Here is an 18502-nt window from a genome sequence, read left to right on the forward strand (position 1 = left end):
AGCCCAAAACCCAGTCTTCCACAAAGCACCTCCCCAGTACAAATAGCACAGAAAGGCTCTTCTCTTCCAGAATCATGTATATGCTTGGTATCCTATCTAGAACACTGCTTTGGATGAAAAGTACATCTGTCTAGTATATACAGAGATCAGATTCCACAGACTGTGTGGATTTTCATGGATCATTTGGGTTTTAACTTTTATTCTTTATAATAAAAGGAATATGTTAATATGTAAATAAATGTGATTAATATTTAGCACTTTAATAAAATAAAATCTAAATCAGGGTTTAAAAAAAAAAGAATCTATAGTGAACTGAAGAATATTCTCCTCTTTCAATACAAGACCCCCAAAAGGCCAATGTCCACAGCTAAAAACAATTACTAAGTAAGAGAATCTAGATCCCATTTATAATTTTATTTTGGAGGACAGTTGATTAAGACTCCAAGATTCAGACCTAAAATTGTTTAATTATTTGAGGGTTATCATTTTTTAACACAAATAAGGTAGAAGACTAAACAAGAAGAGTGGATGAAATCCCATTCATTGGAGATAAACATTATTAAAAGAGGCTACTCATTTTAGCCTCTTTCTGAAAAATTAAAAACAAGCAATAAACAAGATACTGATATACTAGAATTTCTAGTGTCAATATCTGTTCATAACAGTCTCAAATACCGCAAAACTCTGAAGTGAGAGTCTCCAGTTATTTCCTGGCTTAGAAGATCAGGTGCTATAAAGAGTCTATTTCAAATTAATATCTTCAACAAAACTTAAACCAGGTAGACAGAATGAGTCTCAGATATAGCAAAAGCCACAGAACTAGTAATAGCAACTCTAAATTCAGAAGAGTAAGGTCTGCTGGGTCACATGTCAGAGTTTCACTGGGTTATTAGATTATTCACTATAGTGTATGAATGGAGCTGACAGATTAGGAGCCTTATAACCAGAAGCAGACAGAACCTTCACCAAGAAAGACAGGAGTAGTTAGAGGCAGAAACGTCAGCCCAAAGGAACTTGTAGACCTTGCAATTGATGTTTAGAATTTTGAGTGTAACCTTTTACCCTTAATGTGACAATAGCAAAAAAAAAAAAAAAAAGTTTTAAGTAATTTTGCTGAAAGTGAACACCTCTTAAGTGCATAGTATCTGCCAGGCACAGAAGATGTATTAAGTATGTCAATGAATTATTTAATGAAAACACTACTAAATCTCATTTAAAGATTTAAGGACAACTTACATAATACAAGATCACCTGTGCAGCACTCAGCTGTTCAGCAACCTTCTCTCTGCAATGTGGCCAAGAATCAGGAAGACAGCAAAAAGAGACATCGCCATATTCAGGTACTAGCCTTCCACAATTCATTTTTGGAAGAAGTCCAGACTCACAGAAAATTGTTGTTTAGTCACTAAGTCATGTCCATAGAAAATCACTGCAGAGAATTTGGACCCAGGAAGCTCAGGGTTAAGAACCCCAAAGCACAACAGCCTAAGGAAGCTCATTCAACTGTTCAGCTCATTATAACATGGTGACTTATCTGATAAAATAGTGTAGTAATTCCTTTAGGGTAAGGATCCTGAACTGTTCACTGCTGTATTCCCAGTAGGGAATAGAGTTCTTAGAGCAGTGTACCAGCCCAGTTTTCATTCATGATGCTTATAATGATGATTCTTTGTCATCAGAAATATTAAATTACATCTACTATATTCTACAAGGAGAACAAAGAGCAAAAACACATTTGAAAAAATTTTCATCCATTGTTAACATTGAACTAAAGGTTAGAAAGCTGAAACAGAGAGAACGTCAGCTGTCAAAAACACCTGATTATTGAGAACCACTTAATGAACAACCCCCAAGGGTTCAGTTGCAGGATACATACCATACTACCTGCTGGTGGACCAAAGCATCCTAAGGCCATAGGCCAGGTGGAAAAGGGGGATCTTCAGACTGGATAATCAGTTGCAGCTCCCTAGAGAACTCTGTGCAAAGCAGCAACTTCCAGCTTAATGGAAAAGCCTGTTAAATCCTTGGACAGGATATTCCGAACTGTGACAACTCTTAAGGGGTCCATGGAGTTAGCCAACACCACCCCGGAATATGGGAGAGTATGAAATAAATTACCTCACTGCTAAAACCATATGGTTCTCACCACTTACAAGCCTGTTCTTTCTTGGGAACCACTAACCAGCAGGTTGAAGGTAGACGGGCAAGGTCCGCAGAACTGAAGGTGCAGACAGGCCCTGATGAAACGCTGACATCCAGAAGAGAGGAATGTGTGTGCTCTAACTTTAAAAACATAATTATTACATTATCTCGAGTCTGCCTTATATAAAGTTCTGCTGTAAAAGGCACTGTTCTGGTTGCTAAGTAGCTGAGGCTCTGTATCATTCAGGATTAGTGCTGCTAAAGTGTATCATGTAGGGAACTGTTTCCTCTCCCTTTCAAGCTGAAAGTGTATTTTTTTACTCTGAAAGTGGCTTTTTCTCTAAAAGAGAAAATAGATGTACTGAGTTGTGTTTAACAGCTTTCTGCATAAAAGCTTTCTGATAGGACCAAGAAACTACCATTCCACTGTGTAGCGACTTACAAGTTTAGGATGCACACAGCCTTCCAGGGTTGCTTTTTTTTTTTTAAACTCCTCAAAGAGGCACCTCCCGGAAGGGCTCCAGCCACAGAAGCCAAGAGTGCACCATACCACCTGAGCAAGCACTGAATGAAGGCAGGCAGAATCTGGAGTGAAACTTCTCGTTTCCTGCCGCTGTTGAGAGAGGTTGGACTGGCTCCTTCTCACATGGCTTAAGACGAGCTATAAACACAACCATGAAGCTTGCCAGCTGGCCCCAAGCTCAGGGGCTTTCAGGGTAGCCGCTACGTTGTGCTCCCTTTTCCGCCCTTTGGCCAGTGTCATTCCTGTACAGATAACGGTACCGGAACGCCCTCCACTTCCTAGAGTCCTCATTTATGTCATGCTTCCTCTTTCAAGAAAACATGGGGACGAAATGCAAGCAAAAGAACTAAAGGCACCATTACCCCCATCAGCTCCTTCCATGCCTCCCCATCGTTATGAAAAAAGAGCTGGACCAAATTCTTTTTGTTGCGCCCAACACACACACATGCACACACACACACCCATCCACCCACCCACCCCCAGTAGGTGAAGGGCACCTTAGGACTGCTTGTTCTTTCCCGCCTCACATACCATCTTAGGACACAGGGCTCTAGCATTCAACTAAAGATCTAAACCTTGTCAAGCCAAGGTACGAGAAGCCGAAGCGGTCCGCAAAGCAGAAGGCAGGGCAAACAGAGCGTACCTAGATGTTTGCATTTACACAAAGACATTAGCCGGCTGATTAATGGGAGATGCCGGCTGGAGGCGGAGGCGACCGCGCCGACCTCGTTACCTGGGACATCTGCGGCCTCAGGTTGATCTCCTTCAGGTTGATGGAGTGCGCCCGGAGGTTGTTGAGCAGCTGGCAGAGCAGGACTCCATCGCGGAGGGTCTGGGCCAGGTCGAACACCTGCGCCGAGTCCCAGGTCACCCGGTGGTTGGCGGGCAGCACCTTGCAGTGGATGAGCCACTGCGCGCATTGCTTCCACGGCTCCATGCCCGACGGCGCCTGGACGCTGCCCGGCCGGGGCAGGCAGCGGAGATGCGGCGGCGGCTACGCCGCCGCCGTTCCTCCGCTCCGCCGACGCCAGCCGCGGCCGGCCCCTTGCCTGCGAGGGTGCGACGGTGCGAAGGAGCAAGCGCCGCGGCGGGCGGATCCCGGGCCCCGCGCCGGGCTTGGCTCCGATCCCGGCCCGGGTCCGCCGCCTCCTGGCCGCCGCCGCAGCTAGTCCCGCGCGCTCTTCGTGCGCTCCGGCCGGCTCGGCGGCGGCGGTCGCGCACAGGCTTCCGACTTGCGAGCCCGGCGCCGGGCGACTGAGCATGCCCAGCGCGCGGGCCGCTCTCGCTGCCGTCTGCGAGTCCCCAGAGGCGCGGGTGGGAGAGCGCGCGCCGCCCTGGCCCAGGGTCGACGGCCCGGGCGGGGAGGAGAAGGGAGGGGAGCGGGCCCGCGAAGGGGATCCCTCAAGGCGCCCCCGCCCACCACGAGCCCTCAGGTCGGCGGAGCTCGCACAGCCCCAGGCATCCGGAGATCTCCCGCTTGGGAAGAGTGTGTCTGAACAGTGTAATTCGGTGGGGACTTCTATTAGGACCTCCAAAACACAATTTTTAAAGGGTCCGAGAGGAGCGAAGGGTTAATTGGGGCATCCGTACTCCCCAAAGAAAAGAAAAAAGAAAAAAAAAGGCACAGGGCATCTTGAGAACGTAACGCTGAAAGTTACCCCTCACCCCTTCCACCTTCTAAATTCTCTTCCTACAGATAACTCCTGTTCCTCCAAGTTAGTTGCTCGTGAGGATGTTTTGCCACAATAAAAGCGTGTATCTGGAGACGCCTGCCGAACCCAGCCCCACCCCTTCCCGCAGCTTATCTCAACGCGATGTATTTTTCACTTATAGATGGTTTCCCTCTCCCGTCTTGGGCTCGGAACTGTTGGCGTCGCAGTCCCGGCCCTTTCACTAAAAGCACAAAACCTGCGGGAGAGAAATAGGCCTGCGAAACGCCCACCGAGCCCCGGCGGCCGCACTGCGCATGCGTCGGCGACGGGCCGGTTTTGAGCGCGTAGAGAACTCTGGTTTTAAGCGGCACCGGTTGGGCTGTTTTGAGACTTGGAACGTGAACCCAGAACTCGAGTGCTGGCTGAGCAATGCATTCGCATTTCTTAAATTTTGGGGGAATCCTAACTGCCCCCTTTTACTCCTATTGCCCCTCAAAATAAAAAATAGTGTTTAAATTATTTATCATAGTTTATTACCACTTGAACTTTTGCACTTCTGCGTAAATGTGGTACTGGATCTCTGTTTCGAGATATATTCTTCACATTTTTTTAAAAATAAAAATAAAATATGAAAATCGGTGGGATTTTAGATCATTTTTTATTTTACTATTACATTTCTGTAGCTCAGATGTTCTATTATGGACCAAATTAATTTTATAAGCAGGTCAAAATGTTATTCTTAAAAGTGCATCTGCTCTGTTAAGGACAAGCACTGCTTTTCCACTAGCCTGTGACAAGCACAACACATTGTACACTGAGAGTTAAACAATAAATCGGCCTGAGGATTTCCTTTCCTCACAAGCATCCTTTCCCAGCAACTTCCTCTTGTGTTCAAATCAGATTTCATCAACTGTACAGTGTTTCCTAACCTGTAATCTTGGCAAATAAATCATACAAAAGTTTTTTGCTTCACACCTGAAACTAACACAGCATGGTAAGTCAATTATGCTAAATGTTAAAAAAAAATTTTTTTAATAAACTATATATATCATCTTTAGAAACAAAATCCAGCACATCTGAATCATGTAACAAAAGGTCCGGCATAAGAAGAAATTCAAATTAGAAAGGAAGTTTCATTAAAAAGGAAGAAATAACTAACAAAAATATAAATTTTGTTTCAGGTTGCATCAGATCAACTTTGGGTGTTGTAGGACATTTTCAAAGCCCAAAGTATATGTATCAGGAAGGAGAACTGGGTTTAGAGTCTCAGCACTGCTAGTTTCTAGCAACATGCCCTTGGGAAAATGATCTAATTCCTCCACATCTGTAAAATGGGGAAAATAATATTCAGCTCACTGTCTGGTCATTCGGATCAAATGGTACAATGCCTTGCTATTCAAGATGCAGTCTATGGAGCGACAGCATCAGCCAGAAGCTTATTAGAAATGTAGACTCTTGGGCCCTACTCCTACACCAAATGAATCAAAACTTACATTTTAAAAAGATCTCCAGGTGACATGTATTTACATTAATGTCTGAGAAGCACTGATACAATGCCTAAGACATGTGATGCCTAACAGAACTCAATAAGCATTAACTAATAGCTCTTAGGTCACAAAAAGGCAGCAGTGACCTAATAAATTCTATTAAACTTTTTATAATCATGTAGATTAATATATAAACATATATATGTTTATATGTTTGATATAAAAACATATAAACAATATATAAACATATATTAATATACATATGTGTATATTAAAATATGACTTTGAAACATTCATTGTTGTTGTTCAGTTGCCAAGTCATGTCCACCTCTTTGCAACCCCATGGACTGTAGCCCACCAGGCTCCTCTGTCCACGGGATTCTCCAGGCAAGAGTACTGGAGTCAGTTGCCGTGGCCCCCTCCAGGGGATCTTCCCAACCCAGAGATCAAACCCAGGTCTCTTAGTCTCCTGCATTGGCAGATGAGTTCTTTACCACTAGCACCACCTGGGAAGGCCGAAATATTAATAATATCTCTCAAATACAGTAAATCAGAGATTGGAGAGAAGAGCAAGAAGAAAATATACTGAAGGCCTAGAAAAGAAGGAGGTTAGTGGAAGTGCAAGGTCCTTCCAGTAAACAAGGAGCTCAGTAGAAAAAGTTGAGTCACGTGGGAGATATCAGTATCAGAAATTCGGATGAGAACAAAAATGGCAATGGGGTTTTTTGAGCTGTCAGTTTTGGTCTGTGAGCTGAGTGATAGAAGACTAAAATCTGTCAGTGGCATCTCCTTGTCAGTTTAGGGCCCCAGTATTCCAATGAAGGCTATTCTTGCACAGGGACATGAGACTCAGGACTCAGTGGTCCCATTGCCCTGCAGGCTACCTGAGCACCTGAAGCTCGTCCATACACTACTGAATGCCAGGCCCTCTATTGGGCACTTTACGTACATTATCTGCAAGTTAGAGGAAATCACCACCACCACCATCACTGGTGAAGAACCAAGATCAAAGGCATTTATCACCTTGCTCCTCGTTACAAATCTCAGAAAGAGCCTGAGTTTGGCCTCCACAACTATGCTATTTCTATTTGAAGCTATTCCCCACTGTAATATTAATAATTAGTGAGTTTAATTACTGCTTTAAAGGTCTTTCTCCCTGCTAGACTGAAACACCTTGAAGGCAGGAGTGATAACTTATCCCAGAATCAACCTTTGTGCTTGGCACACCACAAGCACTCAATAAATAATAGTTGAGTAAACAAATGAGCTATGTGGCACCTTTTTACTCCCTGGGCTCTCTCTTCCTGGTAGAGCAAAAAGATTAGGAATTATTCACCCTGGTGTTAGTTTCACCAGATATCAGGGCCCCATAAAGGGAAGGTCCACTCCTTCTGATAGGGACGGGCTAAAAGGATAAAGCAGGTGATTAAGTAGTTAATTCCACTAGGAGATTGTCAGTAAAAATATATGGGAGACCCCTGTAAATTAATGGTTACTCAAGAAAGCAAGTTTGCTTAGCAACACAACCATGTAGCAGAGGCAGAAGACATGGCCCTAAACAACAAAACAGTGGTGGCCTGAGAACCACATCCTGCCCAGGGAGCTCAGTAAGTTCATGGTCCCTAGAGCATGCTCTCTGCACACATAAAAAACAGTAATTTGTGGACCTAGCTTGACCATGTAGAGACAAGAAAATGCCCCTGCTCAACCTGAAGAGGGAACTGATGATGGAGGCAGGATGTCTGCCTAAGAAAGACAAAGTATTTCTCCCCCTCCTCACTTTTCCTTTGATTATTAAACTATAGCCCAATAAGTCCTCGAGTGTAGCATTTCTTGCCCACCCACTTGTAAACCTCACAGGCATCCTATTCTAATAAATCACTTCTTAGCTATCACTTTGCCTCTTGCTGAATTCTTGTCTCTGTTGAGACGTAAAGGACTATGGTACTGGAGCTCTTTAGAGTCCCTAAAATGACACCAAATGGTTTCACTGCCTGTGGGTCTTGCCACCGTTTCTAGACCCTCCTGCAGAGCAGACCTACTCTTCTCCTGCATGGCTCTGCGGTTTGGATCTTTGCCTCGGTGCTATACTTTATACAAGTGGGAAATGGGACAGGTGGCTTTCTGAGCTCTAGGAAAGATAAGACAATAAATGATGGATACCGCATTCTAGGTCTTGTCCCATGTTCAAAATTACACCATAATCAGAAAAGTAAGGATTAGAGAATTCACTGGTTTATGCCTCAGCCCTAGTGTACCAAACGACTGAAGGAAAGCTGGTGAGAGCCTCATAAATCCACCGCTTGCTAGAATTGGTGCTATCACTCAATCTTTACCATTTTTTCTTCTTATTCTTTCAATCTAAGTTTAGAAAAGCACTAAGAGCTATCTACCACCAAGAAATTCAGAAACACAAATTTCTTATTCCTTATTTATTTCTTATTTTATGACACAAAAGAAGTATGTCATTTTGAAGCTTATTGAGGATAAATCAGTTCTAGGAAAGAATTTTTTTTTTGGAAATAATTTAAAAAGCAAAAATGTAACTATTGCATACTGCAAACTGAAATACAGCCTGTTAGGTTAATTTTCTTCAACTACAATCAAATGTTGATTGGTTTCACATAAACATTAGGGATGCAGGCTTTAAGTTTCTAGTAATTTGATACTGTTTTAAAAATAAATAACAGAAAGCCATTGTGAAGATAGGATGGTGGTAGAGTGGGACTTCTATAACAATCATTTTTGTTTAATAAGTGTTCCCAAATCAGTGTGAATTTAAAGATTTTTAGGTACAACTGAGCAGGATCTTGTTAGGATCTCAGGATTTTTTTCTCTTCTGACATGTTTAAGTCTTGATAATGATAACAACAACAATGACAATAATGGCCCTTTTTCAAAATGTCACTTAGCATCTAACAAAAGAAATTCACTAGAAATAATTTATGACACAAATAGCCTCCAAAGAAACAGCTTAAAAAGGAGAGTAAGAACATGACTGTCATTGTGTTACAAGGGATGAGCTAATAGCCAACCAATGTGCAAATAAATGAAATTTATTTCATTTGTAAAATTGTTCCCCCTTTCTCTGTAGGGAAAACACACACACACACACACACACGTTTAATTCACCACATTAACTGTCCCTCAGCTGGGTCTTCTCAGAATCTGGTTCACATTAAACATGCTGTACCCCTCAACCCCTGCTTAGACATTCGTCCATTGTCAGACAATAGCTGTGACTCATGTATACATTATGTTTTAAAGATGACTGAGAAGGTCAAACTTACAGGGAAAAGCTAAATAGTTATGTATTCCTGTGAGCAACTAAAGGCCTTAATCTAATTTGTGAAACACTCCCATTTTATTTGCTTATTGGTATAAACAAATTGTGGAAGAGAGTGAATGTTAAAATCCATAAGGAAACCTTTGTGGGAAGTCCTTGCTGCTCCTGTTTCCACAGAATTCTATGCATATCTCAAACATTATACTAAGTTCCTTGTAGAAAAATGATCTCTTTGACACCAAAACTACCACCATCTTCCCTGTACCGCCACTATGACCTTCCTGTGGGCTCCTTGGGAGCAGAGATTGTAACTAATTCATGTCACATCTCCAATATCTAGCACCTAGTAGGAGATAAAGGAAGGGAGGGAGGGAGGGATAAACGAAATGAAGAAGATGCAAATCATGGGATGACAGTAATCCTGGGAGAGAAGAGGAGCAAGGCTTAAGTTCCCGTTACCATTTCCACATTTCACTCAAATTTATTCCTGCCACCAACAGTGTCCTTAGGAAAATAAAGCAATGCTGCCAGACTGATTGGCTTTATCCATGTGAAGAAAGTGCAGGAGTTTTAAAAAGCCAACTGATTTTCATTTAAATTTTCTTTACCAATTGAAATCCATTATCAAAAATAATAATAATTGAGCTTGCCTGATGGCTCAGACGGTAAAGAATCTGCCTGTAATGAGGGAGACCCGGGTTCAATCCCTGGATTAGGAATATCCCTGGGAAGAGGGCTGGCAACCCACTCTAATATTCTTGCCTGGAGAATCCCCACAGACAGAGGAGCCTGGCAGGCTACAGTCCATGGGGTCGCAGAGTCGGACATGACTGAGCAACTAAGCACATCCCAAAATTGGGAACTGCCTGGAAAAGGTAACATTTAGTTCAGTTGATACCTCATGTCTGATATAAGATAGCTGTTGTGTGTTGAGAGCTTATTGTGAGCACTAACAGGTAGCTATTGAACTTTCTACGCATACTTTTATTTGATTCACATAACCTCTCTGAGATAAGTACAATTATTTTCCTCATTTTATGGATGAGGAAACTGAGACTAAGAAAACTCAGTTAGCTTTCCTAAATGCAAGCAGCTGGTAAGCAGCAGAACCAGCGCTGAAGCCCAAACATCCTAATGCCAAGATCTACCTGAGGGCCACACAACCACACGTGATGCCACTCTGCCTCCCTGGAGATTTATATAGAGAGATTCCCAAGAGCAGACTGCAACGAGATGACGTTACATAACCAGCTTTAAATGCTCCACACCTGTGCAAGCTTATGAATAAATACAGTTTTAATATTTCCATGAATGACATTCCCCCCTACTGCTGTCCACCTATCAGGAAAAGAATCTAAATCTGTTTGGTAGAGCAATATTCCTTTATTTTTAAATATTATTATTTTTAAATATTCCTTTTAAAGGGGTTTCCCTGGTAGATCAGTCAGTAAAGAATCCACCTGCAATACAGGAGATCCTGGTTCGATCCCTGGGTCAGGAAGATGCCCTGGAGAAGGAAATAGCAACCTACTCCAGTATCCTTGCCTGCAGAATTCCATAAATAGAGGAGCCTGGTGGGCTGCAGTCCATAGGGCCACAAGAGTCAGACACAACTTAAAGACAAAACCACCACTATTCCATTAAAAAAAATGTTTTTAGTGTTAAGCATTCCAGTTACTCCTGTCTTTATAACCCTTTTGTTTTAGTTTGTTGTGTCTTGTTATGTTTCAGACTAACACGAGGTTTTGAAATGCTGTGCTTTAGAAGTCTTGCGGGTATCTTTTTTGATCATTAGACTCAATCTGACAACATGGGACTGATTTCATAAAAAATGTAAACCCGTTTTTCTAGGAAGTGACAGGAGAAATCTAAAAAGCACCAAAATGGAAACAATGTGCCTTATTCAGCTTCCACATGTGCACACACAGGCAGAAAGGCACTCTCGCATTCCTGTATTTGTAGACCATTTAGGTTCTATCCTGTCACTGTGGCATTAGGTTACCTGTAAAATCTTAACCGGGGTTTATTGCGCAAACACAGCAGGGAGACGCTGGCAGCACTGAAAGAAGGCTGCGCGTGTCTGGTCAGAATGAAAACACAGTAGTAATTTCTGTTTCAGACCGTTTGGTTTGTTGCTGGCTGTATGTAACTTTTAAGTTGTTCTTACGGAAATTTCCTAGATTTTTGGAATAACTCATGTGTTCTGCTAACTTTGTTTCCCTCCTCCCCTCCACTGACGTTTTTCAGGAACTAAAATTCGGGGCTCTTTAGATCAGAGTATAGTGTTTGGGTGTAAGAAAGAGGTAAGTCTACAGAGGGTGGCTCTGAGAGAACAGGAATAACTTAGATTATTTTAGAGAGAGAAGAGGATGAAATTGGTAGACTTGAAGAAAATAGGATAGTTACTTTTTATGCACACACACACATATGTAGGAGAAGGAAATGGCAACCCACTCCAGTATTCTTGCCTGGAAATCCCGTGGATAGAGGAGCCTGGTGGGCTACAGTCCACACGGTTGCAAAGAATCAGACATGACTGAGTGACTCAGTCTATACATACATACATATATATACATACATATATACATACATACTATATATATACACACACACAGTCTATATATACACATAATACATATATGTGTGTGTATATATATATACATATTTTCCCCCCTTTGGCTGTGCCACACAGCATGTGGGGTCTTATTTCCCTGACCCACACCCTCTATATCAGAAGGGGGATTCTTAACCACTAGCCCACCAGGGAAGTCCTCACTTTTTATACATTTTAAATGTCATTACAACATATGAAGAACAATCATTTCAAAAAAGGGAGACGGGGAGGTTATAATCCATTAAAAATAAATCTGCCAATATATCAAATCTGATTTACCTGCTGCATGAAATGAATACTTAGCATTTTCTAAGTGCGAAGGCACTCTGTTGAATTTTTTGTGAGGTTACAGAATAAAAGTGACACAGGATTCCATCCTAAATCTCTGAAAAGTTAGCCAGCACTACAAGGCAAGGATATGAAAGATACAAAGACCTCAGATTTTTATGTATGGTGCAGTTTTTATATTGAATGTCAACTGCTTATAGAGGTTGGAACTAGAGTAATCTTACGAGCAGCATTGAGATAGAAGGATTGTTAGACAAAACATACAATACCTTTTTCTTGATGTCTGCCATAAGCCTAGAAGAGCAGCCAGCTAAATGAAGTCTATTATCTTCTAGAATCCTGATATCTCCACATTCATGTCCCTTTCCCTCTGTCTCCTTAATCACTTTAATTATCAGAAACCAGGAATAGCTTCTGGGTGCCCCCAGGCCCAAAAATGTTCACACTGATGCCATTCAAAGAAGCAAAACGAGTTGACAGCGTTAATTAAAAACTCCTAAATGCTGAAAATTCTGACTAATGGAGGTAAATCATAACAAAACCCCCATCCTCCTACTGTATCAGCACAAATCTCCAAAGCTATCCCGCTTCAGCACTAAATGGTTCAGCTTTCTCACAATACAATAGGAGAGGGGCTGCTCCTGGCTGCTGGGGAAGACAGGTGATCAATACCAGCACAAGGGCTGTGGTCACCCAGCCTCTCTTCCTCCCACTGATGGGGAATTGAGTTACTTGAATCAAAGTGAATGAGATTTTGCTGCTGACTGTCTATCAGTGCCTTTCATTTTGATCTCTTATTTGAAAGTGCCTGGGAAGATGTGGCCGTTGGCTGAAATTTCTCTTTACAGCTGCATGCTGTGATCTGTATGTGGATGGTGGATAACTGTGGCCCCACATCTCCACTGAAGCTACTAGTTGAATTTTTGGAATAGGAAAAGGAGATGGATGCTGCTGACCTAAAGCCAGTGGGTCTCCAGCACTAGAACGAGGATGAACTGAAAGGTCTTTCCTCGATACGGCATCCAGTTCAGACGTTTTATGGCAGATAACTGCCTCATCATTGCTTTTCCTTTCTCATAACATCTCTTACATTTGGAGATTAAAAGTTCTTTAGTAACACCTTCCAGAGTGTATACAAAAGTGGCAGTAGTTTATAGATTAAAAAGTGTTTATCTTTAAAGAACCAGAAATTCATATCAGTGAGGAAAAGTCTCATACATCTTTTACGTTATAATCTAATTATTTTCAAAGTCAACTTTAACTACCCTTTTCCACTTCTCTGAATTTAAAGACAGAGATAATATCTTGCTGTTTACAAAAACAGATTCAAAGGAGACACAAGTTTAAAGATGTTGTCTGTGTGTGATCTGTTTTCCCCCTCTAGATTTTCTACCCAAAAGTTCTTCACAATATTCTTAGACTCTGCAGATACATTGGAGACAATCCAAGCCCTGAATTCCACTTTTCCAAAGGATCTTTCAGGAATGAGCTAAGCAGTGGTCCGTCTGCAGCTGGATCAAAAACTAAACTGGCATCTCATTCAAGTTACACACTGTGGCAAATGAGAGCAGCTGTTAAAGTAGCATTGCCTGTGGGTTCAGTTCCTACATCAGTCATGCAAGCTTCGCTATGCTCCACGGCCACAAAACGTGGTTCTAAACAAAGCCAGATCTGCACCTGATGCATGTGATGAGTGAGTGGGAGGATCCAGCTAGGTTGAAGCATCTCCCTCTGCCCACTTCAGACTCTTGCAAGCCCAGGTAAAGGCTGCCTCCTTGGGAGGTCCTTCCCTGATAATGAAAGAAAACCTCATCCTTGCCTCACCACCACCACCATTTACCCATCCCCACCTGTGTTATTTCTACCTTGTCTTATAGTCATCCTTAAGAGGAATCCTTAAGGAAAGACAGTGTCTAGATCATCCAGGAATTCCCAAAACTCACTATTTATTGAATGAATGAATAAATGAATGAGTGGTCTAAGACCTATTCCTATAGACAATACTGCCTCTAGTCATAAGCTACAAAAAGTTTGCATATTATTTCCAGCATTCTTGTGCATATTTAACCTTCTGTTGCCTAGGTTTTACATTATTTAAACAGTTTTCTCTAAAAAAATTGAAGAAGAGTGTAAGAAGCAGTTTAAGCAGTGTAAGAAGGAATGAAGAGAAAGTTTTAGGAAATAGTGGTGGCTGAAGACAGAGGACAAATATAGCCTAGAAATGAGCCATCCAATAAAAAAACAAAACTACTCCAAAAGTGCTAAAGAAGACAAAATATTTGGTGCAACTCTGGTGGTAAATGTTATTTATTTACTTAAGCAATTACTATAAACAAAAATGTCATTAAAATAAAGATATGTCTAATAGAAGTCTCAGAATTTTTTTCAATAAACCTAAATCATACTTCACTCTAGAAAGTGTTGTTTTTCATAGTGATTTTCTCCATAATATCTGAACTATAGAAAATTTGTGTGAGAGAGATAAGCCCTTCCATCTGTGAAATTAGCTTAGTCACTAGTCTAGTGAGCCCATCCATGAAATACCCTGGTTATTGGCAATTTGTCATCTGTGAGCTCTTTAAATTAAATGTGGTTACAGTTCATTCCCAGAAGAGGTCAAATCACTTAGCAGAACTTAAAAAAAAAGAGGATGTGTCAGTACTATCCTTAATCAAATTCTTTCACTTTTTAAATTCTTTTTTACTCTTGGCCTTGGTTACCTAAATTCATCTTCAGCGTTATAAATGATCACTGGCCATTTATCAGAGAAAGAGTTTCTCTTGAAGGGTGTGCTGCTGCTAAGTTGCTTCAGTCGTGTCCGACTCTGTGCGACCCCAGAGACGGCAGCCCACCAGGCTCTGCCGTCTTTGGAATTCTCCAGGCAAGAACACTGGAGTGGGTTGCCATTTCCTTCTCCAATGCGTGAAAGTGAAGTCGCTCAGTCGTGTCCTACTCTTAGCGACCCCATGGGCTGCAGCCTACCAGGCTCATCTGTCCATGGGATTTTCCAGGCAATAGTATTGCAGTGGGGTGCCACTGCCTTCTCTGCTTGAAGGGTGTAGGTATCTGTTAATTTAAACATATACTGGGCTTCGATGGCACCCCACTCCAGTACTCTTGACTGGAAAATCCCAGGACGGAGGAGCCTGGAAGGCTGCAGTCCATGGGGTCGCTAAGGGTCAGACACGACTGAGTGACTTCACTTTCACTTTTCACTTTCATGCATTGGAGAAGGAAATGGCAACCCACTCCAGTGTTCTTGCCTGGAGAATCCCAGGAACGGGGGTGCCTGGTGGGCCTCTGTCTCTGGGGTCGCAGAGAGTTGGACACGACCGAAGTGACTTAGCAGCAGCAGCAGGGCTTCAATTTTGAGCCAGGAGCTGAACTACATGCTTTTACACATCTTATTTCATACACAATAGACCTGTGGAGATTTTGTGTCCCAGTTTTACAGGTTAGGAAGAAGGTTCCGAGAGGTAAAACAATGTTTATATCAATCTGCTATTAAAAAAAAAAAAAAACACAAACAAGATTCCTGAATCTACCTCAAGCCACTAAATCAGAATGTATGAGGTCAATATAGGAATCTATTTAATCAAAATTCTTGCATTTTTTTAAACTAGTGTTCTAGAGTGAGGATGATGACCTTTTATTATGAAAATGTTCAAACTTAGAAGTAGAAGGAACTTTTACTAAATCCCCATGCACCCATCATCCAATTTCAACAGTTATCAACACCAAAGGAGTGGGGATCTTTTTAATTGATCAGACTTTGCCCTGTGATGCTATAATTTTTATGTTCATTGAATGAGATATCCAGGTGATCCTTTAAAATAAAATTTGAGAACCAGTGGGGTTTCATGACCTTCTCATTGTCACTTAGCTGGGGAGCAGCAGAACTGAGAAGCAAATCTAAATGATAAGCCATAGCTGGCATGCATCGAGTCCCTAAATATTTATCGACCTCCTTTATACTCGTATAGCACTAGATTGAGGACTAAAACATGTCTAAAGAAATAAATACATATCATTGTTTTTAAAATCTGTATAGTGGAGAAGATTAAATAGACATACTTAACAGTTAAATTATATTTCAAAATGTTCTGTAACCAAAAATAATGATGTAGATAATAAGCACATTAACATATCCGAAAGTAGAAGATTAAAGAAGAATGAAATCATTTAAAAGTCTTTACAGAAGAGATTAAGACTTGACCTGAACATTTAGCAAGAAAAGACTTTACAAGTAAAGAGTAACATGTGAAAAACACAGCATTCAAAACAAATTATTTTTGGAGGACTAAGGAATAAAAAAAAAAAAAAGAAAGGCTGGCTGCACCAGAGAGATCATATCAGGAAGTTGTCCTGGATTGTCTGAGTAGCTGGATCACGGAGGTTCTCAAAGGTAAGACAGAGGTAACAGGAAGCCACTGAGAATTTTTGAATAGGAGAGAAATACGATAAAAGTGATAATTCAGAAAGAAAACTCTAGCCACAGTATGTTTGGAAAAGATAAACTTCGGAGTCCGAGGTGACCAGAGAAGTTATTCCACTGAATTAGGCACAAGATGAAAAGGATCAAGACTTGAGAGATCGCTATGGAGCATTTTATGGAGTCAGCAGAACTTGGTGGGGACAGCAGGGAGGCAAGAGTTAAGAATGTCTCTGAGATTTTGTAACTAAGTCATTTAGAAGAACTAAGGAATATCAGAATGAGTTTTACTGAAGACATCAGAGACAGGAGATTACTGTTTGGCTCAGAATGAGGGTGGGAAGGCTATGGTTGAACATAGGGAATGGTTGAAACAGTGATAAATAGGAAATCAGAGGAAAGGCTCATTGGAAACCAATAGTGAGATTCAGGGATCTGCTCAGAGTGAGGGAACAAGAGGAAAAGAAGAGCCAGGGAAGAAATGGTAGTGGCACTATGGACATCCCAGTGACCTGTCACTGAGCTACCCCAGTCCGGGTGGGTACCCACCAGAGCACTACTTCAGCATTAGTCCCTGTGTGGATGCCCTTTATAAAACTGCCCTGACTGGTCCTAAACAGGTAGAAAGCCCTGCCATATAGTTTCTGTAGTGACTTCCAGATAATCAAGCTAGGGTCAACCCTCATTCAATATATCTGACTTATAGAGCATTAAAAATATCTTTTAAAACTTGGACTATAGAGGATAAAATGAATTAGCAAGGTAATCAAAGCAGCTCCATGGTAAACTATACATGTATCATAAAATATCCATTTCAGGCCTAGTCCATAGGTGTCTTAGGAGCTTCCCTGGTGGCTCAGATGGTAAAGAATCTGCCCATAATGCGAGACCCAGATTTGGTTCTTGGGTCTGGAAGATTCCCTGGAAAAGGGAATGGCTACCCACTCTACTATTCCTGCCTGGAGAATTCCATGGACAGAAGAGCCTGGTAGGTTTCAGTCCAAGGAGTTGAAAAGAGTCAGACATGACTGAATGGCTAACATACACAGGTATCTTATAGGTTGGTCTTATTGGGCTGTAATCCCTCCTCCTTGAGGGATTAGGAGCTCTACCTATTCTAGGTAGCTAGGGGCAGGTCCCAATTCTGCTTTAGGTGTTTATTTTACTTATCTGAGTCCATGTGTTTGTTCCCTTCTAGAATTCCAAAATGGTCTGTGACAACTAACAATTGACTATAAAATAAGTTCTTATTGATCACGATCTTCACAACACTATGAGATTAGAAATCAATTATGGCTAAACAAAAATGTAAAAAACCCATGAGATGCAGCAGGAAAAAAAAAAAAAAGCAGCAGCAGCTTATAGCAATACAATCCTACCTCAGGAAACAAGAAAAATTTCAAATAAACAACCTAATCTTACACCTTGCTTTTTCCATGATCCAGCAGATGTTGGCAATTTGATCTCTGGAAAAAGCAAGAGAGTTCCAGAAAAACATCTATTTCTGCTTTATTGACTATGCCAAAGCCTTTGACTGTGTGGATCACAAGAAACTGTGGAAAATTCTGAGAGAGATGGGAATACCAGACCACCTGACCTGCCTCTTGAGAAATCTGTCTGCAGGTCAGGAAGCAGCAGTTAGAACTGAACATGGAACAACAGACTGGCTTCAAATAGGAAAAGAAGTGCATCAAGGCTGTATATTGTCACCCTGTTTATTTAACTTATATGCAGAGTACATCATGAGAAACGCTGGAGTGGAAGAAACACAAGCTGGAATCAAGACAGCCAGGAGAAATATCAATCACCTCAGATATGCAAATGACACCACCCTTATGGCACAAAGTGAACAGGAACTAAAAAGCCTCTTGATGAAAGTGAAAGAGGAGAGTGAAAAAGTTGGCTTAAAGCTCAACATTTAGAAAACGAAGATCATGGCATCCGGTCCCATCACTTCATGGGAAATAGATGGGGAAACAGTGGAAACAGTGTCAGACTTTATTTTGGGGGGCTCCAAAATCACTGCAGATGGTGATTGCAGCCATGAAATTAAAAGACGCTTACTCCTTGGAAGAAAA

At 41.6% G+C, this 18502-nt stretch overlaps 1 protein-coding gene across 1 annotated transcript in view; it reads right to left on the reverse strand.

The window, feature by feature from the left end:
- Window positions 1-4673, reverse strand: part of VAV3 (vav guanine nucleotide exchange factor 3) — a 428368-nt gene extending 423695 nt beyond the window's left edge. The window contains exon 1 of the mRNA XM_069599254.1: window positions 3399-4673. Coding sequence (XP_069455355.1) covers window positions 3399-3602 — 204 coding nt within the window. The 5' untranslated portion in view covers window positions 3603-4673. The remainder of the gene's footprint in view (window positions 1-3398) is intronic.
- Window positions 4674-18502: the final 13829 nt, after the last annotated feature.

This window comes from Ovis canadensis, chromosome 1 (assembly GCF_042477335.2).
Source record: "Ovis canadensis isolate MfBH-ARS-UI-01 breed Bighorn chromosome 1, ARS-UI_OviCan_v2, whole genome shotgun sequence".
Classification (NCBI taxonomy): Eukaryota; Metazoa; Chordata; class Mammalia; order Artiodactyla; family Bovidae; genus Ovis; species Ovis canadensis.